The 27,880-nt window shown below is 30.8% G+C and overlaps 2 protein-coding genes across 4 annotated transcripts in view; one reads left to right on the top strand and one right to left on the bottom strand.

Annotated features, from left to right (window-relative positions):
- The window catches only part of LOC129957652 (probable sodium/potassium/calcium exchanger CG1090), a 61,212-nt gene extending 57,805 nt beyond the window's left edge, over positions 1-3,407 (top strand). For all 3 annotated transcript variants that reach the window (XM_056070089.1, XM_056070090.1, XM_056070088.1), the window contains exons 9-10: positions 134-235; positions 2,886-3,407. In XM_056070089.1, the coding sequence (XP_055926064.1) occupies positions 134-235; positions 2,886-3,211 (428 nt within the window). In that variant the 3' untranslated portion in view covers positions 3,212-3,407. The remainder of the gene's footprint in view (positions 1-133; positions 236-2,885) is intronic.
- A 2,351-nt stretch (positions 3,408-5,758) lies between these two features.
- On the bottom strand, positions 5,759-25,986 carry LOC129956506 (slit homolog 2 protein-like). Its single transcript, XM_056068426.1, has 6 exons — positions 25,777-25,986; positions 23,534-23,703; positions 20,488-20,648; positions 15,645-15,759; positions 10,273-10,421; positions 5,759-5,972 (listed from the first exon to the last, which is right to left on the bottom strand). Exons 1-6 carry the CDS (start codon positions 25,984-25,986, stop codon positions 5,833-5,835), a joined length of 945 nt encoding a protein of 314 aa, XP_055924401.1. The 3' UTR covers positions 5,759-5,832.
- Positions 25,987-27,880: the final 1,894 nt, after the last annotated feature.

Below are 27,880 nucleotides of genomic sequence, written 5' to 3'. Positions count from 1 at the left end.
TTGCTAAACCATTCACGTAGAACTTAAGAACAATAAAACGACTTCTTTTCTAAGAAATAATGATTTCTCTTCCACGTTAAAAGTGTGAATACACGAATATTATTTTTAATCCACAAATGCATTTCTTTTACAGGATACACACTGGGTATCCCAGATACAGTATCCGGCCTGACAATTTTGGCCGCAGGAACAAGTATTCCAGAATTGGTTTCGAGTGTCATTGTCGTGAGAAGTGGTGAGTAGTCACAAAACATTTTATTTTCTGTTTTTTTTGTGTGTGTTTTTGTTTTGTTTTGTTTTGTTTTCCCCACAAATTTTAGCCGTTTTTAGCCTTGTTCACTTTTTCGAGAATAATTTATTATTTAATAATTTTTTTTTTCAAAATATGAGTATTCAAAATGCTATGTTGATCATCTAATACTCTTCAGAATTAAATGTCATTGTAAAATTCTACGATCTTTTTAATTTTTGATTTCAATTATATGAGATAACAAAGAAAAACTGTTATATCATTCAAGAAAAAAAATCAACTTTGAGGCTTTGATGCTCGCAAAGCTTGAAAGCTTTGAGGCTTAAGCTTTTTCCTATTGATATACATGTTTCAAACTCTCTTAAAAAATAATTATATATGTCACAGAATTCAATAACTGAAAAACAGATTAAGCTATCACAGGAAGCGAAGCAGGTATCAATTTGATACCTGCTTTGTTTCTCGTAATTATAGCTGGAACATTGATACAAAATTTATCTTCAAGATATGTTCATTTTCCATTATTAAAATGATTTATTTGAATAACTGATTCGAAAAGAAATAATATGGAAAAAAGGGTAATAATTTTTTCACTCAAATTTGAGGTGATATGATTGAAAAAAGTAAATCCGATGGAAAACAGAAAGAACTATTGGAAAATCGCCAATAAGGGATTTTCTCTGCTTTGAGATATGAATTAAGAAGATTACAATAGCACAGGCATAGAGACATATATTTTAATTATTTATATAGAATTTTACTGTACATACAATTTTGAAAATTATATCTATTACTGAATAATTGTATCATAGTATCATATATATATAAATAGCAGATACATATTTCTCTCATTTCTTTTTCGTATACTTGAGTAATACAGTGCGTTTGGTTTTATGGTATAAAGAAGAATTTAAGCTTTTCCCTATTGATTGACGGAGCCCAAAATTCGATGGAGATCTTTTTGGTGTCGTGGCCAATACAAAAATTCATTGATCTAGCTTTTTATGATTTTGAGTTATTGTCTTCATATACACACGAGCAAATAAGCAAATATATAGTCTACCACTTGACGAATTTAGTATATAGTTAGACACAAAGCACAATTTTAGCGTTAAAACATAATATTAAATTATATAATCGCAACCATCCATCAAATTGCGGTTTTAAGTTATATCGTTAAAATATATAAGAATGGACATACCAATATGTACTCAACTCGTAGATAAATTTAATTCAAAATCTATTCATATTGACAATTCTAGTAATCAAATTATATACAATTCGCCTATTTAATCCCCTTTTCCTGTTTTAACAATTTTTTGTCTACTAAGTATCCAAAGAGAAAATATAATAAGCTTTTTAAAAAATTCAGATTTGAGATTTTGAAAAAATCTCCAGCTTTCAGATTTCTCCGAGACAGAAAAATATATCTTGTGGAATTATGTCTGTCCGTCTTTGAACACATTACTTCAAAACTGCTTTAAGCAAGATGAATGAAATTTACTGCGTGCTCTTTACACAAATTTATAAATGTTTTTCAAATTTTAGAAGAAATCCATTCAGAGGATATCAGAGAGCTTTAGGGCAAGTGAACTCAATAAGTACAAAAGAGTAAAATAAATAAAATTTAGTACACAAATTTAGCATCAAAGGTATAGATTTTTATTAAATTTTGAGTCAAATCTCACAAAGATCAGCCTGTCAGTACTTCCACATGATGTAAATGCAATAAACTAAATCAATGAAATTTGGTATGTAATTCTGCGACTACAGTTATAGTTCCATATGACATTTTACTTTCACTTGGCAACTAAAAAAGTGTCTAAAATAATATTTGCACCACAAATTCAGTAAAAAATGCTAGATTCACGCCAAAGATCAATATTTCATAATCATTGTTCGGCAATACCGTGTCAAGTATTCGAGGACATAATTTTATGCAGACAAAAGGAATAAGATCTTAATTAGAGAATATACGAGAAAGTTTCGAGGAGTCCATCCCGCTTGTGGATATATAGACAATATTGTTACAAAAAATTTTCTACAACAAAATACCATCGATCAATCATAATAACGAAGCGCATTTAATCTCTAAAGTTCAGCAGCTTACTTGCTGTCTAATCCTCCAGTTTCTTTACTTGTTGGTGACTCCGACTCCTCTCACACACCACTTCTGACGATACACACCACTTCAACTTCAGCTTCAGAGTGCCTGTCTTTTATAGCTCCGGGAGGCGAAGCTAGAATCTTCCAGACCAATCAGGACGTCTCTGGGTGTATCTTGGTTCCTGCTGGATGGATCGTAAAACTTCTCGAACTTTCCGTTATGATCCATTTAGTCGCCAAACTCGCCAAATTCGTCGCCAAGCTCTCAGGTCATTGACACGGCAGCCGCTCAGCACAGATCTAACAACGGTCTTTCTCACGATGACACTATTCGTGCCGGGTAGCAAAATTACAGATTTGTAACAATATGTAGACATACGTGTATAAAAAGCAGAGGTTCATAAAATAGAAAGGTTTATTATTATTTTTTTTTTTTTCACATACAAGAAAGTAAAAATAAAAAACTTGTTTTAGAGAGCAACATTTCAAAAAATGTTATAATATAAAAATCTCATTCATTTTCTTCTAGGATTGGGCAACATGGCCATGTGCAATTTGCTGGGAAGTAACATCTTCGATATTCTATTCTGCCTGGGTGTCCCGTGGCTGGCAAAGACCCTCATGAACACAGGCACCCGCTCTTTGGTTATCAACAGTTCAGCCTTGACTTACACCACTCTCATCCTCCTCTGTGTAGTCGTCATTTTCTACATGATCCTGATCGCTTGCAAGTGGAAGTTAAATTGGCGATACGGCATCGCCGCTTTTACGCTGTACGTTGCCTTTCTGGTGATAGCTTCGATGTACGAGAGCAACGTGTTTGGCGACTTTAATCCCCCCACCTGCAATAGCTGACGAATGCTGCCGACACTTTCTGTCTGAACTAGCATTTATCAGATTCGTTTTTTAGAAGTATTTTTATACTGTATTCGTCATTTTTTTCTATCTATTACTGTTTTAATCTGTACCTGTGAAATTTCAACTGTGTGGCGTGTGGAATTAAGTGTCATATTTCATATTTCTGAGAAGAGAATAAATAGTTATACATTGCTGTAAATGTTTTATTTGATAACTTTTAGATTTTTACGGTTGAACAATATCACCGTACAGCATCTTAAAACTGAATTTTTACTTTCAAGTATGCGTAGTACAGAAATAATATAATAATCGTCAAAAAATTCGAACTCGAGATTTTGACGAATCTCCATGTTTTAGACAACCCAGAGTTCGAAAAACACATTTTTGGAAAGTATCCATTTGTCTGTCTGTGACAAAGATAACTTAAAAACGATTTCAGCTATTTAGTTAAAATTTGGTATTCGGTATTTACACCAAATTTGCAGATTTCTATCAAATTTTCTGTAAAATCTGTTCAGAGGAAGTTCGTCTGTCCGGCTGTTCGAATATACGTTAACGCAATAACTACAAAAGAAGATAAAATTCAGTGCACAGATTTAACATCTATAGTGTAGACAGACGCCTGTCAAATTTTCAGCTAAATCCAATTACGAGTTGACTGTCTGTCGGTCCGTACTTTCAGAAATAAGTAAATGCAGTAATTCCAAAACATAATGCCTTAAATATATTAAATTTGAAATGGGAATTTGTGACTCCAAGTGCAGCTTAGTATCAAATTTTTGTTTTAATTGGGTGAGAAGTATATGCCTAAAACATAAATTCGATTTTCGGTTACTATTAATTTCATGCCAGAAAATAATCGCCAACAAACTCGCCAAGAATGACACGATAGATTCAGTAAAAATACAAAATTCACACCAAAAGTTAATATTTCGAAACTATTGCTCACCAATGGCATGCAAGGCGTTTTCTGGCATGATAAGTTTATTAGAGAGTATGCGCGTTGTGGGAGATCATTCCAGCTTTTTTATGTAGAAGCAAGAAAGTGCCCTTTTTCAAATCGTTAAATGATAAGATGCGTATTTCTTTAATTCTTATTTTTTCTCTTTAATAACTAAGCAATCAGATATAGGATGGCATAACAAAATAATGCACGAGTAAAATACAATTTAACCCGGGTTAACCAAAGATTTTTTTGGATTAAGTAATGAATAACCATTACTATTTTGTATCGATTTCATCATGTAATTCTGAAAAGTTTTATGTGTACACCGAATTTAACCCTTAAACGATGTAGATCTGCTGGTTTAAGTTTAGTTATATTAATGTCCTGTTTAAAGCAACTCTAGGGCTATTTTGGGACGGACCTCGTAATTTTGAACCTCGGTCAGATGACGAGGACGACACCTGAGCTGGCACCCACCTCTTCACACCAGCGGGAGGACGTTTGGTCATGACGAATTTAACGTGCAACAGACCCCCTTACACGACAGTTCTTCGGTTGAATCGGGACACGAACCTGAAACCCTCCGGTTCCGAAGCCGAAACCTTACTACCAGGCCATCGCGGCCTGATGTAAATCTGCAGCCTATGTTTAAAATCTCATCTCTCTTTAAATAGCAATTTTTCATAGTATTTTTTTATTTTAATTTTACAAAAACTATTTTTATCGTTCCGCATTTTTCAGCAATAGTATTTCTTCCAAAGTTTTCTCAGATATCAATAATATCAATACAAATAATAACATATTGTTGCAGCCAACGGGAAATTAACTACAATAGAGTATATTTTAAAAGAAGAAATTGTAGTATATATTAAGATATCAATGGCGAGATTCCACTTCATCTTGCATCTCAAAACGGCTACATGAATGTTGAGCACTTGCTAAAACAACTTAAAAAAGTATTTAATGAACTTAATTTATTGCATCTTGCAGCTTTAGAAAATCGTTATAACGCAATTTTAACTCTCCTTAAAAAAAGGGGGAAACATCAATGTTGCCAATAAAATTTACTTATCTGTCATTTTTTTAAATTTGAATTATTGCTCTTCAAACTGTTAAATTTTAGTTCACGTGCGATTCAGTCATTTTCAAATAATAAGTTATATTATTTATTTATTTATTAAATATAATACTGCACAAAAAACATGTCTTTACGCTGAAGTGTGTTTTTATGTGCCAATATTTATAAATTATGACACTTCGCACATACATTTTTTCGAAACAATAATAAAGCGATTTTTTTTTCTGTCGCTTCTCTGCCCTAATTGTTTAATTCTCGTTTTTCCTGCAATTCACACCGTGAGTTTCCCGCAATCCCGTGAATTTTTAGATTTACTATCCCATTTTCGGTAAAAATTTGAAATTCTAAATAATAAATTTATGAAACCTTTCTATTTGCTCCTAAAAAAAATGTTTCGTTTTCGCCATCTTTTTTGAGTAGTGCTAAAATGAAGTTATTAATAAAAAGTTCATCCATAATGCCAAATACTTTATTTTAATTAAATAAACAGAGTAAATAATAAATACATTCCGTACGGATATTAATCAGGTCAAATTTATGCAAAAATATAAATATCTAATAGAGAATAAAAATTATTTTCCAAGCAATCTAAAATTAACAATCAAAATCCTCTTCTGTGAGATTTTGCAAACGTTTTTTTCTCAATTGCTTTGGAGATGCACAAGTCCCTCTGAGGCTCTTTGGCTTCCAATTGGTGACCCATTCCAAGTAACAGTCACACTTTATCGGATTGCCTGCAACATAGAAACAAATAATTATAATTTTTTTATTTACAGTTTTCTTTACAACTTAAAAATGTGTGTTTCTACAACATTTCTACTAATATTTTTAATAAATAACATTTCTATCACTCATTTCAAAGGCAATTATATCTTTTTTTTTCATCTCTATTTTTTATTTATTCGTGTTGTCATATAATATCAATTGTAATAAGAGCTTAACTTTTTACCACAAATTTTGTCACAAAAACACTTCAAAAAGGTCTCCTGAACATTGAAATCTGATGTACTAAATGACAAATTTCCATCAATTCAGAAAAGACCCATGCTGTCATGTTAGAGAAAGGACAATTAAAAAAACCACTACCTACTCTCACATTCTTTGAATATAATCTGTCTTGGGAAAAAGAAACGAAATACCTTGGACTGATCTTAGACAAGAAACTCACTTTTAAAAGCCATATCAAAAACAGTAAAAAGAAGATTTTAATTTCTATCTTAAAATCACCTCATTATTCCACTCATTGCCAAACGCCCCCTCCCCCTTAACTAAAGCATAAAATGTTATTATACAAATAAGTTTTAAATTCTATCATCACTTATGCTGTTCAAATTTGGAGACTCGCTGCTAAAACCAACTGAAACAAAATTCAAGTTTTACAAAATAAAATACTTCGTATCATTACCAATTCTCCCTGGTTTATCCGGAATTATATTTTATACAGAGATCTTAAAACTCAAAAGCTCAATGATTTCACTAAAGAACTTTAAAGAAAATTTTTTAATCAACTCAAAACTCATGGAAATCCCACAATCAAGAAACAAATTAAGTATGTCTACTTCAACGAAAAATATTCTTTTCCTTACTCTACTACTAAATGGATTTAACCGTATATAGCAATCCTTTTTCTACTCAAATGACCAACCAAAGGTACATTGCTTCTGTTTTTCGATCTGCTTATTAGAGGGTTGAATCCTAATTTACTGTGTCATCGAGTTTGTCGCCAGTATGGTAACCCAAACAAGCAATCTTTTAGCAGCCCTAATGCAGATTCTTTTTCGACAATTTTTTTCGCTTGTTGTGTTGTACATGAACTACAGTGACTTTATGAGAAATGTTAAATTACTATTACAGCGATGAACTACAGTGACGTTATGAGAAAGGTTCAATTAAAAATAATCCACAAATAAATATCGATTAAAGAATTTAACTTTGTTGTGCATCAAAATTAAAAGATTTTTATTGCTCATAAAACATTATAATGTTATTTTTAATATGAATACGAAACAGATAACATTTATTATTTTGAAATTCTTACTGTGTAAATTTATTTTAATTGAAAACCTCTTTTTAGGAATTTTATCAGAATTTAAAGTGAAAAATATTATTTAATTATTGATCCAAAGAATTTAATTAAAATCTGTATCTAATTATAAATAATTAAAATTAATTTAGAAAAAAAAACATTTTAATGATATTCTTCAAGGGATCCAAATAGTCTTATTTGACAATTCTTAATAAATGACTATTATTTTATTTTAACTAAAAACGTCAGAATGAGCATTTTGAAATCGTTTACATTATTAATAAAAAAGTCTTCTTCTAATCTGGTAATTCTAATCTTCTAATCTGGTAATTCTATAACGGAATTCTTTGCACTTTTTGAAATTCTTTTCCTGAACTAACAATTTCTTTGATAATTAATTCTTCATGAACAACTTCAATATTAGAAGAAAAGTTTGCCGTTTCTTTACGGAATTCTCATAATTTTTCTCATAAGAATCCATGTAAAATAGGGTAATGCGTTCTATTTCGAAAACAAATGCTCAAACAACTTTAATAATATACAGCTTTAGAACAGCTTTATATTATAATTTATTATTTATAAATATTATAATTTATTATATAATGCATACTTTTTATAAGAAAATTGTAAAACTTTAAGCTTTAAAATTTCGCGAAAATAAAATTTAGCATTATCGTTAAATTAATTTGTAGCACGTATATATATTGCCTTATCAGGGTGATGCTTCTCAACGTACAATGCAATAATTTTCCATGATTTCGGCATTTCCAACCTTATTTCACTGGAAGGTTGTTGCTATTACGTCAATCATTCCTTCCTCTTTTGTTTAAATATCCGTCGCGGCTTTTTACTGATACTTAGAATCCAATTCCATAAGCTTCATGAGGCATGAGGAATTATAATGTTGAGGAAGAAAAATATACCTATATATATATATATATATATATATATTAGAAAGAATTTCTAACCGGATAGCGCTGTCGAACATGACTCTAAAAGTTTCGAGCTAAACGCCTGAAGATCTTTAATCAAAGAGATTGTGTCTCTGGCTAAGATTATGGAGTTGGAGGTAAATAACAACGGCACACAACTTTCTTGTAAAAAAAATGCTTGACATAGGCTTGTCAAACAATTCTTGCTCATGGGCGTCTGTTTTCGATAATTCAGGAATTGAAGAAACAAGTAAAGGAAAGTTGGTTCTCATCACAACCATGCAATCTCCAAACACTAGTTCGTATAGTGCCTGCTTTTTGCCTGAATACAATAGAATTTTCAAAATAATTTAAAAGAATGGATTCCGAATTTGAATTTCAATAACAAATGCTCGAAAAGTCCATATATTTCTGGAACAGAGTATTTAGTTTTCCAATTTTTTAACAAAAATTTTGTACAACTTACACTATATATATTGTTACGAATCTGTGATGCTGCTTCCCAGCAAAGTTGGTTCCATCATCAGAAAGACTGTTTTACAGTCATCTGTATGGAACGGAATCCGGGTGTCGCGTCGGATGTCCCAGAGATTGGCGACCATTTGGCGACTTGGCAACGAATTTGGCGACTTTAGCGCCAAAATAGATTATACCCGAAACATCGAGAATTTTCCCGATCCGTCCATTAGGAACCGAGATACGCCTCGAAAATTCCTGATTGGTTGAGAGGCTTCTACCCCGCCTCCTGAGACCTATAAAAGGAGGCAGTCTGCAGCTGCCGGGGTAGTAGTCGGAATCGACGGTAAACAACGGGTCTTCCAGAGATTAGCAGAGCAGCGACGGAGTCAACGGAGTGCTGAACTAAGCTGTGCGCTACGGTCTGCAGTAGTCTTGTTGTGTGCTGCTGTGCGCACGTCTCGGCTGAAGATAATTGTCTTCTCTATGCTGTAATAGTTGTCGTCTTTGTGCTGTCCTGTGTGTCGTAGTGTCAATAAACGTGTTGTGTGTTCGTCTACTGAAAGGACTGATCATTGTGTTGTGTTATCTTCATACCATACACAACCACTAAATACACACAAGTAAACGAACCCGACGGATTGATAGTGATAGAGGGAAATCCGTAACAATATATATATATTTCTTGATTCCGTATGCTAATCAATTTTTTGAGACTATTGCGACATTTTTTTAATTGTTATTTCAAACCAGTTTTTGTGGTCTCTCCAAAACTTTCTCGAATACTCACTAATAAAAGCGTTTCCTAGATAAGCCTTGCATTGCACAGGTATATAATAGTTACGAAACAAACTTTGGCGAGAATTTAGTATTTTTACTGAATCTATCGTGTAATCTTCCTCAAGTGTTTTTGGCGATTAATCCTTATAATGCGATTAATAATATTCGAAAATCGAATTTGTATTTTAGATGCGTTTTTCCTCAACCGTTTGAAATAAAAATGTAACTCAAAACTAAACTTGTAGTTCCAAAATCACATACTAAAGTCATTGCGTTTTTGAGTTAATGCATTTATATGTTTCTGAAAGGACAAACCGACAGACTGTCAACTCCTCGTTAGATTTGGTTGAAAATTCGATAGGTGTCTAAATTATAAAGGTTAAATTGTGCGCCGAATTTTATCCATATAGCTCTCTTCATCTTATAGTTATCGTTGAAGCTTTTATTCCAACAGCCGAAAAAACATATTTTCTTTAAACACATTTTGCTCAACATTTCATAAAAATCTGAAAATTTGTAGTAAAGACCCTATACTAAATTTCAACTGTCTAGCTCAAAGCCTCTTTGAATTATCTTTATCACAGACAGACAGATAAGTAGACAGACTGACATTTTTCTAAAGATATATTTTTCAAACTCAGGGAGATCTAAAACGTAGAGATCCGTCAAGATCTAGAGTTCGAATCTTTTGACGATTACGATGCTTTCTCTAAAATCGTGTGCAAGTAAAAAAAAAAAAAAAATTTAAAAAAAAGTATTTTTTCCAATAATTTTGAGACCACTGTATTAGTATTATGTGTTTTCAGTGATATTAAAATAAAATTGTAGCAAATTTTTTACCTGTGAAATCAATTATCTCTATGTGAGATAATTTCGCAAGATCATTAGGTTCATAAATGCGAGAAATCTGATTTCCATTAAAATATACAGCCTTCAAATTCGGCATCCCAGTGAAAAAGGATTCTTTTATTTCTGTCAAGTAGTTGCTCCTAAAAAAAAAAGAAAAAAGAGTCGTCTGTTGAGAATTTTATGCAATAATTATCATACAGATAATCAGTTTCAGATGCGTTTTGAGCATTTAAGAATTGAAAATTCTTAACATAATAATAATTTTGAATATAACGATAATACATAATAACAATACATACATAATGTTTAATAACACATAATACATATTAACAACACATACGTAATGCATAATAACAAGACACATAGTGCATAAAAACAATAAAATAACGATAATTTTGAAAAGAAATCTTTGAATTCAAGATAATTTTATTCATACGCTTTTATTTAACTTATTTCATGAGCGTAAAGATCGAACACAAAATATTGATCACACATGAAATGTGAGTAAAGATCTGACATTCGATTTTTCACAGGTTTTTGTTATGTAATAAATTTCAGAAATTTTGTGCAGTTGCGTATTTTAGAGGGCTGCATAATATTTTGGTAATTACAGAAAATTGTCCATTCCGAATTCCATGATTTTAATTAAATTTCCATTCTATATAAAAAAGGGCTATGTTATAAATTTGAGAAAAAAATACGAGGAAGACTATAATATTTATTTCCATAAATGATGGAATGTATTAAAAAAACAATAAATACAAAAAAAGTTTTTTAAAAACATATATATTTTGCAGTACACTATAAAGTATAAAAACTTTGCCTAAAAATATAGATATAAAAATAAAATTATAAAAGCATTATACTTTAAAATAATTCTACGAAAAAAATTAAACCACAGTTAAAAGAAAACAAAATTCTCGAATATTAACGAAAATACGCTAAAAGTATAATTAAAACCCAAATTGTTCCAATTCCATATTTTTTACTTGTTTTTTTTCTATCTTTTATTTCTTTTTAGTTACCACATACCTATGCTTTGTCTTAAACCCACCCCCTTAAAAAAAAGGTTGTTGTTGTTGTTGCTAATCTCCATGGCCTGACTTAGTCAGACCAAATCCAAAAATCCGTTGACAAGAAGAAAGTCAAAAACGAGGAAGGGAGAAGAATAAATTTCTCCCCAATGAAATCCTAAACAGTCCAGAATATGTTCAGCAGAGGCCTGATGCTGGCAGCATTTCGGGCAAAGAGGGTAAAATTTTTCACCTTCAGAAAAGAAAAGACATTTAAGGTGGCCACTGGCAAGGCGCAACAGGCAAGTGTTGGTTTTTCTATCACAAGGAAGAATTAAGGACTGGCCCGGCTTATTGGCTCTATACCAATCATGAGTAGGGGGAACCATCCAATTCTTCTTATTTGGGAATTTCGCATGAGAGAACAGTTCTAAGTGTGTGAGCTCAGCAGAAGATGAAGTCGCTAGGCTGCTTCCTTTCTTTGCAAGCCTGTCTGCTATTTCGTTACCAAGTAGATCCACATGAGATGGGATCCACTGGAAATGAATATCATGTTGAAGTGAAATCAGCTTCAACTTCTGAAGAATAGACAAACTTGCTTTATCTCCAACATAGGTCCAATTGTTAAGGTGTTCCATTGAGTTGCGGCTATCAGTAAGAATCCAAAGGTTCTTATAATTATTTTCGTGTAAAATTTTCTTAAGTCCCTCATCGATTGCTAGAAGTTCGCTTCTAAAAACGGAGCAAGAAGTCTGGATTTCGCTGACATAGAGAAAAACTAGACTGAGGAGTTACAATATAAATGCCACTACCTGCAGAATTGTCGATTTTGCTGCCATCAGTATACAATTTAATGTCACATTTAGGGATTTTATTAATGACTTCCAAGCCAATTGTCTAAGGTATTCTGACGCATTTTCCTTTTTATTAATGGGAACAGGAAGGTTGAAATGAAAGTGAACCCTGGTAAGTTCTTCAGTAGGATTCATACAGGAGTGAAGAGAATGTGGCTCTACTTTTTTAGGAATTATATTTTGAGACAAGACTTGACTAAAGGGACTATTTTTCTTGAGTCTCTGGAGGTTAGTCCAATTTCTTAGGTATTTTGAGGTGTTGTTTTGAATGCCATAACTGGAAAATTTGTTGTATTATTTGATAAGGTTAGCATGCCTTCTAACATGGAGAGGTTTAAGGTCGGCTTCATAAAGAACAGTATCTGAGGGGCAACTTCGTTTCAGACCAGTTATTATACGAGCTGCACTCAGCTGAACCTGTTCAAGTTTCTTCAAGTTGGAAACGGAGGCACAGCAATAAATTGGGAATCCATATTCAAGTAAAGGTCTGATGATAGCTAGATAAGTAGTTCTAAGGGTAATCGCGTCAGCTCCCCAGTCTCTACCTGCAATATATTTAAGGATGTTTAATCGTTTTCTTGCTTTTGAGACGATGTAATCAATGTGCTTATTACTTAGGAAATCCAACATTGACCGGAGCACATTAAATACCAAAATGCTTCGTTTGCTGCGCGATAATGAAAATGCACAGGAAAGAAATGTTCGGTTAGTGAATATTAGAGAAAGAATGTCCACTCTCAAGGAAGGTGTGTCGTCTCACTTTAAATCGCACTGCAATTGAACAACAGAGACAGAATAAATCTCATGCTGAGCGAAGTGATCGTCTGTCTGCTGATAGAGAAAGACATTTAAATTTGAGACAGAGGAGAAGAAGTGAACAAAATCTATTTGTCTTGGCACCAGGAGGAAAAACAGCCAGTATAGTTTACAAAGAAATAATATGAAGCAAGCTGAATTTAATTTTCATATCAGATTATACAGAGTTGATAAACAAGTGTGGAACAGTGGATACAATGACTTACTTGTATATTTTTAAATTTTAATATTTAGAATTTTAAGAACAGCTTTTCTATTGTATATTTTTAGTGAATTGTTTTTTTTTTCTATGAATATATCATATTTTTACTTTTTTACCAGTCTAAATATTTCTGAATGTGTGGAATAAAAAATTGTTTTGTAGTTAATTTGAGGATTTCTAAATATATTTTTATGTTTGTTTGATGTTGCGTGACATGCCCATGTTATATCGGAAGGAGGCTAGACATAAGTTCAAAGCTAATTTTTCCTCTTGGATGTTATGTCACGGGCAACGCTGTGCAGGTACTGCAAGTGGCCTATAAATGTGGTGAATTTTAAATATGTACTCAAATAATTTATTATTAAAACATGTTATTGTATACTTTGAATGCGTTTTTCTCAAAATAGGTTTTTGATTATTTTTTGCTGACTTCAAATCAAATAATCAATATATAATTATCATATTACTATGAAATTTGGTGGATGTTGTCTTTATACTATTTTCTAGGCAATGACTGAAAAGAATTTAGATTGAGTTAATATTTTTTTTAATTTACAGCCTATTGTTTGAACAATAATGTCATAAATTTACTAAAAATTTCATGATAAATCTTCGACTGGTTCTAAAATTTTTATTATTATAACCATACGCTTGTTGTTCATTCCCTAGAGAAAACTATGTAGTTTATTTCGATATAAGTTTTGTTCGGATGAGAGTAATAGTTTTTGGTGTTGCCAATTTGAAGTTTTTTAAGAATTTGGTTAAATTTATGCTATTAAATACTAATTTTCAAAAATTATTAATATTTATTTCAAATATTGGCATTCTATTGCTAATTTTTAATAGTCTTAAACCCAGAAATATGGTTAAAGTATGTCTACACCACGTTTTTCTAAAAAAGTGCTTCGAACGTGTTCGGATACTTTAAAGGGACAGGTTTGTTGAGATAGACAAACTGATTAGCTGAGGGTATGAGCATAATTAATTAACTACAATCTCGAAATTTTCCCCTTATGGCTATTATTTTTGTTAGTGAATCGATTTGTAATAAAAAAAAAATAACATCTCAATAAAATTTTATGGAATTCTGATGATAATTTCGAGAGTTATAGGGTTCTGAAAAAATGCTTCCAATGTTAAATGAATCTTATGACTCTTAGGCGCGATATCTCAGAAACTATAATATATTTCATTGAAAAAATTTAATTGCCTCAAGAAGATTGTCACTTTTTATATAATCATGAAATAAATGCATAAATAATATAAATTTAATGTTTTTTTTATCAATTTTTAAAGATGAATATGGGGGAAAAATGAATTGTAATATTGTAAAATTTTTAAATGGGAGCAAAGTTGGCATGTTAAAATGTCGGAATCCAAAAAATTGTGCTTATTTTCCAAATAGTTTTCGAAATATTCGCAAAAAATGAAAAATTCCCATTGCCGATTTACAACGCTCGCTTATTGAGGGACCTACATTAAATTTATTTGTAATTATAGATCTATTTTTATGAAATATGAGCAGTAACATCCATTATAATATCGTAGTTTGTTCATCAAAATTTAGTGGCTGAACTCTTTTTTTTTTTTTTTTGGTGGTTACAAAATTGTCTCAGTAAATCTCTTTTAAACGAGAAATATGAAGATTGTCTTCTTATTCGAAAAAGTAAAAAATATACATAGTGATTTTCATACAATTGTAGCTTTTTTTTTCTTGTTGTTATTGTTGTTACTTATGGCACTTTACAAACCCGCTGACAATTCGTCAGCGATTTAAGCCAAGTGTGCAATAGCTTCTGAGGGCCAAGGCCCCTGAGCACCCGAGGGCAGAAGTCTGACTTCTAGCTCATATAAAGATGGCACTCACATTCACTTGCCCAAGCCCTTGTTACAGTCGGGGCTCTGTCACAGAACTCAGAGATAGAACACAGAGTAGAGAACAACCATGCCCGAACCAGGACTCAAACCTTGGCGTCCAGATCACGGGGAAGACGCGCTACCCATTTTTTTTTTTTTCTTTTTCTTTCTTTCTTTCTTTTAAAGAGTAAGAATCGTTGTATTGAATATTCAGAAATAACTTACTGGAAGTTGAATTGAAATTGAAATAAGAAATAAGAATTGAAATTGAATTGAAGAATTGAGTAAAATTGTTGTATTGAATATTCAGAAAATAACTTACTGGAAGCTGAATTAAAAGTAAGAATTGAGAAAGTGAATTGAAATTGAAATAAGAAATAAGAATTGAAATTGAAATAAGAAATAAGAATTGAAATTGAAATAAGAAATAAGAATTGAAATTGAAATAAGAAATAAGAATTGAGATTGAAATAAGAAATAAGAATTGAAATTGAAATAAGAAATAAGAATAGAAATTGAAATAAGAAATAAGAATTGAAATTGAAATAAGAAATAAGAATTGAAATTGAATTGAAGAACTGAGTAAGAATTGTTGTATTGAATATTTAGAAAATAACTTACTGGAAGTTGAGCTTTGTTCCGTTGAAAAGTTTAGGAAATGAACTCCGCTGAAGTTTCCGCAATCTGTTATTAATTACAGCTACACTGTCAAGATATCTGAAATCTCTGAAAGCATCTAAAAGAGTTAATTAGGATTATTCAAAAAAATAAATAATACGTTTTCTAAAACTTAATGGTGTCCTCCCCCCCCAAAAAAAAATTGGGGGGAGGTCTCTCAAAAGCTTTTTCACATAGTTCTTAATAAAAGTGTAATTTCCTCACAAAAATATTTTGGATTTCGCGCATTGTCAGGAATGCTATAAATACTCAGTTCTGAATTTTCAGAATTTCTACGCATAAATGATTTGGGCTTCGTAGTCCAAGTGAAGATGGCCGAATATGCATTATTTTAAAGACATTTTCTTTTCATTTTTTTTTTTTTTTTTACTTTCACATGTACGTTGTATAAAGAAAATACAGTACATAATCGTCAAAAAATTCGAATTCAAGATTTTGATGAATCTCCATGTTTTAGATCTTTCCGAGTTCGAAAAACACATTTTTTAGGAAATGTAAACCTGTATGTCTGTCAGTCTGTGTCAAAGATAACTCAAAAACATTTTGATCTAGACTGTTGAAATTTGGTATACGGTCTTTTTGCCAAATATGTACATTTTCATCAGATTTTGTACAAACTCCGCTTTAAGGAAGCCTGTATGTCTGGCTGTTCGAATATAATTTAACACGAAGAGAACTAAATAGATAAAATTCAATACGCATAATTAACATCTATAGTTTAGACACTAATCGAATTTTGAGCCAAATACAAAAAAGGATAGACCGTATGTTCAGTCTGTATTTTCAGAAACCAGGAAACATAACTCAAGGTTTCAAAAACTTAAACATATCAAATTTGACATGTGATTTTGTGACTACAAGTGTTACATTGTGTCAAATTTTTATTTCAGTCGGTTGGGAGAAAAACTCATATAAAACCCAAATTTGACTATTAACCGTTTGCTAGAAATTAATCGCTAAGGATGATTCGATAGGTTCAGTAAAAATGCTAAATTCATGTCAAAGATTAATATTTCGTAGTCATTGTACGGCAAGGATTCTATGAAATAACGCTTTTATTAGAGAATATGCGAGAAAGTTTTGAAGAGACCACTCCCACAAGTTTTATATTCAGATTACTATTTTTACTTGTGAAAATTAAAATACAAAATACAAGTAAATTACAGGCATTGCCAATTTATAATTTTTCAAACCGACATTCTAACAAATTAACTCACAGACGATTTATTTTCTTTCATTTAAATGTAATTTAACCGTTTCAAATATTTATATTAAAATATTTTTTTTAACTGCGTAATAAATGCAAGCGATTATTTTTTTCAATTTACTTATTTATTCTCAGAATTAGCTCTTTTCAATACAACTCAAGCAAACTTTTCTTATACATATCAAAATAACGATAGGAAATCATTCAGTATTGTATAGTTTCATATTGTCGAATTAAAAACAGAGCAAAATTGGTTGTGCATTATGATTTTTTTTAACAAATGACAATCTGTTTGAATTAGCAGGGATTTATTCTATGTGTAATAAAAATATTGCAAAAACGTCTAATGAATTTGGATGGTAATATCCGAATTTGTTTGAAATTTCAAGCATATTTGTTTATAGGATGATTAGATAATTAAGAACTACTGGTGCATTTCATCTGAGACCTAGCCCTGGTAAAATCGATTATACACTGAAGATGAAGAAACTAATGCTCAAGCATATTTTTCTGCCATCCCCGGATTAACATTCGAAAAGTAAGTGAAATAAAGTAAGTTAAAACTTTGTTTCAGAACTTCTGTTTTTTTTTGTTTTTTTTTGACATTTGCAACCACATTTTTTTATCTATTATCAATTTGCATATGGCCCTTATTTTCACAGAAGAAACAGCATTTTAAATGATCCGGGAAATGGCAGAAGCCATTTTTTTTTCTCTGTATCATAATTCATTTGTTTTAAAGATACAGTCGTATGGTTTTTACAAATGATCTTGTTGGATGGAAAAGAAAAATTTTCTCATTGACCGAATTTCTCTAAAGGGGTCACATAAAAATTTAAAAAGAGAAAATTTTTAAAAATTAACGGAAAAGAATTGTTTTTAATATGGTCTTATTCTGTACCTTATTCTGAACAATTTTGCAATTTACATTGTCCACTTATCTCCATTGGATAATAAATAAATAAATAAGAATAAATCGTTTTTGGGACACCCTTTATAATGAGTGTCGGCGACATATCAATTAAAAATTTCATTATGTGTTTTTAAGCTTGTATGGTGTGTGTTGGTGTGCTAACTTTTTAAATTTTAAATTGTTATAAAAAGGCCTATAAACAATAATATACTCCAAAATTATTGAGGAAGAACATCGAAAAATCGGTGAATTGAAAAGTACTTGGTTAGTAACACATGAAAATTAAAAAAAAAAAAAAAAAAAATGTTATGTTATGTAGCACTTGAAACATTTTGTTATGTAAAATTATGTTATGTAACACTTGAAAATTATATGTTAATTATGTTATCTCAATTAGACAGGTCTAACATTTGCTCTGTTGAGTGCTTTGAACGGTGTTGCCATTATGCAATGTACAGATAATAAGCCAGTGTAAAGACACTAGTGTTGTAATCTGTAATATTTCTTTTCTGCACTGTCAGTCTCATAATAAGAAAGAGAGTTTTTAGTAGCTGAACCGACTGTAGAGACAAACTTGGCAACCATTTGGCGACCTGGCAGCAAAAACGGAAAATATTCCAATTTTGATTATATCTGTGTTAAAAGCCAAAATACAGTTCGCCAAAAAATTTCGCCGATTTCTCGATTTTAATCGTCAAACTATATAGCAATTCGCAGGTTCAAAATTTTTCATAATAAATAATACCGGGTTTACACTCAGCCAGTTACAAGACAGCCAGTAAGCAGCGCATGCGTAGATAGGCAGAAAAATGCTGTTCGGTTGACTGCAAGTATTTGTCCCGATGGGACAACATGCCGCTGTATTGCATTTTTTTTTTTTTTTTTCTTATTGCGCTTGTGTTTAAAGAATTTGGAGGGTTTTTTTGGCATGAAAAAATTGATCACACATCATAGATTAATTCTGATATTTTTGGATCTTTGTTCTCTTTGATGCGAGGTTGTGTGTCTTTTTTATTTATTTTTTTTTTTCATTTTATTTGCCATTTTTTTTTTATATATTTTTCCAAATGTAGGTATGTTGACCTTTTTATTTATTTTACCATGTTTCTTTGTGTAATCAGACACTAAAATGGCAATTTATAACCAAACATGGAATGCTTGAATCTATTTTATGAAATCGTGGTGAACATAAATCAGTACCTACGCATGCATGCACTGCCTACTAGCCGTCTTATAACTGGCTGAGTGTAAACCCGGCATTACAATCCACTTAAATATATTTTTATAATTTGGCGAAATTTTTTGTGGCGCTTTTCGGTCTCTGTTAAAACCGAATTGTATCGCTTCTATATTCATGTGATGGAAGTTATATAATCGCAGACATGTATACGAGAAGTTGTAATTGAGAATCTTTTTGAGTTTGAGAAGTTGTAATCTTTTGGAATGCTGATTCCCAACAGTTCGTCTTTGAACGCATCTCAAAATCGTACGATATCCGAAATTTTTCTCAAGACCAGATTTTTTTTTCTTTCGATAATCTGATTTAAACTTGTTTGGAATGATCACGTGATTATTATATTAAGCAATCGTCAACTTTTAGAAAAGCGAGGATTTTTTCTCCCATCTCAAAATCGTTCGAACTCAAAAACTTTTTTTGTTAGTTAAAAAAAAAACTGAAAAATTTTCAAAAACCATGTTATAGTGTATATATGTATATATATATATATATATATATATATATATATATATGCAATATTATTTGTTGTGAAGCATGATGCAGTTTGAAGACAATGAAGATACTTTTAATTTTGTGACGTCGTTTTATTTCATTTTGAAGAAGCAAGCATATGTACAAGCGACGAGCACACAGAAAAGAATGTGGGAAGAGCTCTTGGACATTTTATCCCTGGTCTTATATAACCTATGATTTTGATAGGGAAAATACTTCTTTACAGTGCTAATGTATTATGAGATTTCGATAAGGATTTTCGTTATACGGGTGGACAAGGTAGGGGAAACACAGGGAGATTTTAAAAAAGAATTTGCTTGATCAGCGGTATGTTATCTCTTCACGCGTAGTGTGGGAAAGTTAGATTTTAGCTGATTCAACAATTTAACAAAGCTTCTCTTGAATTAATTAAGTAGAGACAGTGGAATTGGATCACGAAATAAGAGAATATTTTAGAATGAAGTTACTATGGGCTAAATTAAGATGAAGTTACTATAAAAATTAATTAAATTGAAATTAGAGTTAAAATATCATTATATATATAATTTTCGATACCACCCCTGTTTGTTTCGCATTGATTGCCATTTTCTTCTTTGTGCTTCTTTGGGCGATAATTTCTTATGACCCAAGCATTTTGAAACATCAAAAACCTCAAACCAAAACAATATCATGTTCTCAAATGGTTAAAAAAAAAAAAAAAAAGACAAAGCATTACGGAAAATAGCCAAAGGGCCATTGATGCTTATTGGTATTTAGTTGCATAATTCATAAGAATAATGATTTTTTACAAATTATAAATTATATATTTATATGAGGACATTCAAGAAAGGTATAAAGAACTACTTTGTAAAAAATGATAGACTAACCCTTTTAATGATTACCTAAAAATTCAGTTTAAGTAATTGGTTATGCATTTAGAATAAATAAAATTATTTACCAATCTGGATTTCTTTAGTATCAGTGTAGAGAAAGAACACTTCTTTCAGTTCAGGAGAAACGAATTCATTAAATTCTGTGGTGATAACTGGTATGTGCACATGCTCGACATAGAGAAATTCAAGGCTCTTTGTGTATTTGAGAAACTTCCACGAGAAGTCCCTGTGAAAAGAAAATATAACAACATATAATCCCGAATTCCGATAACGAATTTGTAGATTGAATACATTAATTAGAAAAGATGCAAAATCATTTAATTATTTGTAGTAGATGCAAGTAAAATCACTTTTTCTTTAACTGTCGTTCAAATTCAAGTAAACTTTGAATAACTCGTAAGTAACGAAACCAGCACGAGTAGTCTATACTCTTTAATTAACTTGTCATGCCAGAAAACGCGTTGCATGATATTGGCGTACAATAGTAATATTAACTTTTGGTGTGAATTTAGCATTTTTACTGAATTTATCGTGTCAGCCTTGGCGAAGATTTTAGCTATTAATCCATGGTATACGGTAAATAATATCCAAAAATCGAACTTGCGCTTTAGACACTTTTTTCTCAACCAATTGAAACAAAGATTTGACACAAAACTGCACTTGTAATCACAAAATCGCATACCTAATTTGGTATATCTAAGTCACTGCGTGCTTAAATTATTGCGTTAATATGTTTCTGAAAGTACAGATGGACAGACAGTCAGCTCATTATTAGATTTGGCTCAACCTTTAGCAAATTATATATTGTAGATACTAAATCTGCGTACTCAATCTTATCCATCTAGCTTTCTTCGTTTTGTAGCTATTATGATAACTTTATTTTCGAACAACAGGACGACAGACTTCATCTGAGCGGAGTAGACTGTATACCAAATTTCATCCGTCTTGCTCAAAACGTTTTTGGGTTATCTTCGTCACAGACAGACGGACATTTCCCAAAAATGTGTTTTTCGAATTCAGGGAGGTTTAAAACGTGGAAAATCGTCAAAATCTCGAGTTCGAATTTTTGACGATTACTATTCTTCCTTTATACTATATATACGAAAAAGTTAGAATTAGTAAAAATATTTTCAAATCATAAACCTATTATAAATAATGAAGACCTAAGAAATAAAATCTATTATGTTATTTCGTTTTCGACTTCTCATTCTCTTGTCTCTAAGCATTGGACTATAAATTCTTCATTTCCGTGTGCTGTTTTTTATCTCTGTATTCTTTTATATTAACTAAACTCTTTTAGCGACCGACTATTCTCCCAACATTTATATGTTTAATATAATAGTCATAACCAAAGAGTCATTCTCCAAGTCGCAAAAACTGTACCAATTTCGTTATTTTATATATATATATATATATGTCGTATGAAATTAATCTTTCCTTTGGTTATACAAGGGTCATATGGATTTCATAGTTCAAATCATTGCTACCTTTCTCTCAAACACAAACCATTTCCCAAAGATATTTCAAAAACATTATTTCACAGTACATTTTATGTATAAAACCGTTAAAGCTTTCACCAGTAACAGCCTCTAAATTAAATATTCAATGTACCGATTTTATCAATTTTTATTTCATGATCCTTTGATATGTAATCAAAAATCTTCTACCGCTCCACCTTCATTTTCCAGAGCTTTTGCAAAATAAAATTTAAGCAGCACCTCCTGTCTCAATAACTGGACTTACTTTGCCAGTTTTCGTTCCAGCTAATTTTTCCACTTTGCTAACATAATTAACTACTCAAAATGGTCTATCATTATTATGCGGCCATAATTTAAAACAGCTCTTTCTTTTGTTTTGATAAGTATTTCATCAAAATTGAATAACATGATTATATTAATGCCATTATTATGGTTGCTAGTATTAATAAGATTAAATTATTAATGTCTGTCAATTTCTGTTAAGTACATCCTATCGCAACGAAAGTACAATAAAATCAAAATTAAAATAATACAATTAAAAATTGCATGATAATGATAGAGCATTCTAACGGGTTAGAAGGGACGATATTACCAAGTTGGCGACGGAAATTGGCGAAATCATTCCAGGTGTTGAAGTTGAGGGCTATGATTGAATATCTCTCGAAATAGAAAGGAAGGATTAGATAATCAGTGGTGATGTATCAGGCATCACGAACATTCATATGGAAAAAAAAAAAAGTGGGAGGGGGGGGGGCGTTTCGAAATATATGCAATGGTTGTGATTGAGCAATCTGTGATTTTTTTTTTCTCCATAAAGAATGTACAGTAGAATTTTTATTATTATTATTTCTCTCGAAAATGCAGTATAGTGTAAAGCAGGCGATCTATAATGACATATTTAAGAATTGTGAACTTTTACATGAAATAAAAACGTTCTAAGATCAATACAGTGGTTGAAGCTGGAGATTTCCGTCGCGGTATTTCCTCAGAAAGAATGTGCAGTGAAGTTTTATTTTTGTTTCTTCAAATTCTTGCGAAAATAAAGGCCGGAGGAAGGAAGGCGAATTTTGATGACATATCTAGAGATCATAAGATTTCATATGAATAAAAAAATTTCATAATAGTACCCCTTTTTGGCCCTGGGTGACTAGTTCGTTGGTTTTATCCTTGAAATTTTTTTTATTTATTTATAAAATTTATATATTTAAAATAATAAATAAAATCTATATATTTAAAATAAATATATAAAAAATTAACATTATTTATTTTAAACATATAAGGTGTTTTTTTGTATATAGCATGTGATTCGCACGTTCAAAATTTAAATATTAATAATAAATATGAGTAAATTTGATAGTTTGGTACTTGAGTATATTTTTATAATTTGGCGAAATTTTTTCTTGGCGCTTTTTGGTCGTCGTTAAAACCAAATTGTACCTATGTTTTTTCAGATTGTGAAATGTTTTTCATGATCATATACATAGCTTTTGAATATAATTTTTATCACCAATATTATATCTACTTATTAATAAAAAGTAATGTCAATAATTCAGTTTTGGTGAAAAATTGTATCACTATTTCACAATTAATATTCTAGAGTATTATCTTCAAAGGATGAATGTGCATGACTTACTTTTTCAACCTAATATTTTGCAAGTATATATTCTTCAGTTCGTCGGGAGTGTAAGGAACATCATCATAAAACTGGGTTAGAGCCAAATCTTTTAAAATCAAACTTGTCATTCGTATTTCCTCCAATACGATCCAGGGTAAGTGAGGAAGTTTTGATTCTACTATATACACCTATAAAAGATATTTATATTAGAATAAAAAATAATGTTTTGTTGGGATTTCATTTCTATTCATTAGACTTTCGTCATTGATTTATAAACCCATTCTTGTATTTTATTTCCTCGTGCCAACTAAACGACCGCGAAATCTATTACTCGAGAGTCCTACAATATTCTCTCTTCTCTTAAAATTAAATAATTTGCTTTACAAAAAGGTCCCATTTTGGAAATAAATGAAACTAGAATAAATCAATTATTACCAGTTTACAAGCAAAATTTACGATTTTAACGTACGCATGGATAAGAAATTTTACAGTGAAAATTTTACACAAAAATCCATTAATAGAAAAAGTGATGAAACGAAAACGATATTTAACAACAGACTTCATAAATGCTTTGTTCAGTTTAAGTGTATGAACATTCCCGTTTAAAAGCAATACTGGAGTTATTTTGAGAAGGACCTCGTCATTTTTAACCTTGGTAAGATGACGAGGTTGTCATATGAGCTGATAATCCCTCTCCAAACTTCCGCAATGTACGTCTGGCTAATGACATCAGATTAAGCATGTATACAAAACGAATTTTTAGTTTAATGAAGTTTCGAAGCTGGAACCCTCAGATCCCGAGGCCGAGGCCTTAGTACTAGACCACAGCGGCCCTTGACTCAATAAATGATATTCTATATGCTCTCTTTTACAGAAAGTTTATCCGTTGAGTGTTCCTTGAGAAAGCCAATAAGATCAACGACGGATAACGACGTTTTATAACATTGGAAACATAAAACATAGGCAACAAAACTTAATTTCTAACGCACACAAAAATATCACTTGTAGAAATCAAAAACACAAACTGGAAGAAAAACAACAATTGCAAACAATAATAGTACTCAGAAAACTCGCTTCGCAATCATCATTGTAAAGAGAGAATTCGGTTAACTCCCTTTCATATGTGTGCCTACATTTCTGTAATTTCCAATATAGAAAATCTAATGATTTTGAAGAAAATGCATATCTCGAATCCTAAAGGAAATGTCTCAAAATTTTCCGCATATTCAAAAAACTTTTTTTTTTTTTTTGTCAAAGTAGCCAAATGATTGCCAAGGTCAGGAATCATTGACCCGGCATCCATTCAGGATTCTTTAGAACTGCCTGTAAAACTCCCTTCCTTATTATGCGATTAATTGCTCAGGAAAACAATATTACAAATCACAACAATACGTACTGTTTGAAGTGAAATGCAGTTTCCAAATTCAGGTTTAAGCTATTTGTATCTTAAATTAGAAAAGAAAGCCATATTAAAAATATACCGACAAATTCTATCTCCAGGATGAGAACTTTGTGCTGCCTATTCTCAGTTAAATACTCTAAAAATATTGGATAGGGTTAAGATCTGGCGATGTTACAGGTCAGTTCATTCTTTTTAATTCGTGCTGCTTTAGATATTCGTTGACAAGCAGCACAGGAAGAGAGTGAATATCGTCATCCATTAGTAAGGCATTATCAAAAATAAAAAATAAATAAATAAAAGCATACACCAATGGTTCCTCATTGCACTCTTCATTTCAATCAATAATAATTCAATAAATGAATCAATTTTGATCTCATTTTGGTTTGATTCATTTTTGCTGTGATTTTGCTTAGAGTTGAATTTCTAAGTAATATTTTGCTTATTATTGTCTAATTTCAATGCCATTGCTTTATTGATATTAATTCTTATCTCCAAAAAAACACCCCTTAATTTCTTGGGATTTTCGGGTCACGAGGGGTCAGTACTTGGACGGAAGTCAGACCCCTCACAGAAAAAATGTCCTTTTTATTCCATTTAATATTTTGAAATTAATATTTAATTCTAAATTGGTTCAGTTCATTTGTTTTTTAGATCTAGCAGTATTAGCGTGCTCTCTAAACAAAAAAAACAATGCATTTTCCCTTTAATAGTTTTGACTTGGTAAATATTTACTTTAAAATTAGTTTTATAAATATTCACTTTAATTTTTGGCTGGTAGTTTCTAACTGAGCTCTTTTGAGTGAGTTAAAGAAAGAACACCAATATTTCTCGTAAGGAAGAGGCCTTCAAAACAACTTACCTCGTCATATCTATATCCATCTGAATTCTTAGCCACCTTCTCGAGCACTCTAACATTTGTAACATTTTTACACGTGAGAGTTGTTTTACCATGAATTCTTTTGCACTTACAAGGTGCAGTGTCCTCCAAATCCGGACACAAACTTTCTACAACATACACCACTGACAAAGCAGACAGCAGCAAAATTGCAAGTAAATTTTTATTCTGCATTGCTAATCGAAATAAGTTGTATCGAAAAACGTAAATAACGTTCCAGCCTTATCTATCTTTATTATCTACAACCGCAACCTTATTTAGAAAAAAAAAAAAAAAAAAAAGGCAATTTTTTTAAAAAGCAGACGCAAAATCAACCAATATTTGAGAATTTTATTCAAATTAAAATCTGATAAGTTAGGAGACAGTGAAAAACGCGGCTATAAAGTTACTGTGGGAAGTGAGTGATTTTGCATCTACGGGACAAAATTGAATAATTCTCAGAATCATGAATTGGTTCCATATAGAATTTATGTTCATAAAATGAATGTTCATTACATTATTTGTAGGACTTGGATCTCGCAATCCATCATTCAGTTTAAAATCAAGATTTTTACTTTTTCGATTACATAGTATAGAGAAAACACAACAGATATACATATATGATGGAAATGTGTTAATTAAAAGTCAGATCATAATTGTTAAAAAAGATATTTTAAAAAAATGTCAAATACATTGTTTTAATAGAGAATTTATATTATTTTGAAAGTGGCTGAATACAAAGTATTGGGAAAGTTAGTGACATAGTAGAATTTGGTATTATAAAAAATCAGCAGATTCATTTTATTAATTAAAAGTTCTAAAAGTAATGGGTAGAAATGAAGTCAAAAAATGAACCAAAATGATATCAAAATCAAATTTTAGGATAAAAAATCTGGGACTTTTATATTTCCAAAATAAAAATATATTCTAAAATAGTAAACTACGTCTATATCATAGAATTAAATAGAATAAGAGCAATTAAATAGAATAACAGCAACTTACCTTTTCTTGTTTGTATCCATTTAAACTGTGAACCATTTTCTCAAACAATCTAACTTTAGAAATGTTTGCAAATTCGAGGATAGTTTTTTTTTTTTTTTCACGGATTTCTAAACATCAGTAGAGACCATTGATCCTATATATACGCCTTCTACAGCAATAACCACCACCGAACCAGAGACCAATCGAAATTTCAAGCAACTCAATGTAAAAATAATAATAAGACAGTACTTTTAGGGTTCAAACCTGCAGTCTTTTCAACATTTTTTTTTTTTTTTTTTTTTTTTTTTTTTTTTTTTTGTGAGTGAATTGTGTGGAAGAGAAATTTTAAGAGCAGACCAGTAAATATTTGTTTCGTTGTTATATCTGTTTCGGCAATCAAATTCGGAAAAAAAAAAAGTTTTGCAATTTAGATGATTAAAATTACGCGACTTAAATGTAATGAGAAGATTTTTGTAAAAGCGCCTCGTTCAAATTATGTTTTTAAATTTTTTTTAAAATTATAATGTTTTTGATAAAATAGAGCCAACTTAGGAATATAACAATTACATAATAAATATAATAATACATGTCCTTCAAAGATATAATTAAATATTGTACTATGTGACACAATAGGCACACGTCTACAATAGCTTATTCTATTATTTTATTTTATTTATTTATTTTTATTATTCATAATTATTTATTTTTTTGCGAAATTATTGTGAGCAGGTAAAAAAACAAAAACAAAAAAACGAATCAGCCTTTTTTTATTATAATACAAAAACCGAAATGCAATGCATAAAAGCTTTTTTTTTTCTTTTCTTTTTTTCAAATATGAGCTATTTACTTATTCATCTTGAATAATTAAAAGCATGAAATATGAAAATTTGAGAGCTAGTTTGAAAATTAGAGTTATTGGATCTTGAAAACACTCTGCTTAAATTATTTAAGAATTTAATTTGTTGTTGCTAGATCCTTGTAATTAGGCCAATTCGATATTGAAGTGCTTTGTTAAATAAGAACTTTTGGATAAAATATGTGTTAAATTCATCTTGAGTTATTCAGGTCTAAACAATCATTATGTTAAAGTAATTAAATTTGCTTCAAT

This window comes from Argiope bruennichi, chromosome 11, assembly GCF_947563725.1.
Source record: "Argiope bruennichi chromosome 11, qqArgBrue1.1, whole genome shotgun sequence".
NCBI classification, from domain to species: domain Eukaryota; kingdom Metazoa; phylum Arthropoda; class Arachnida; order Araneae; family Araneidae; genus Argiope; species Argiope bruennichi.
This window is presented reverse-complemented; position numbering and strand designations above follow the sequence as displayed.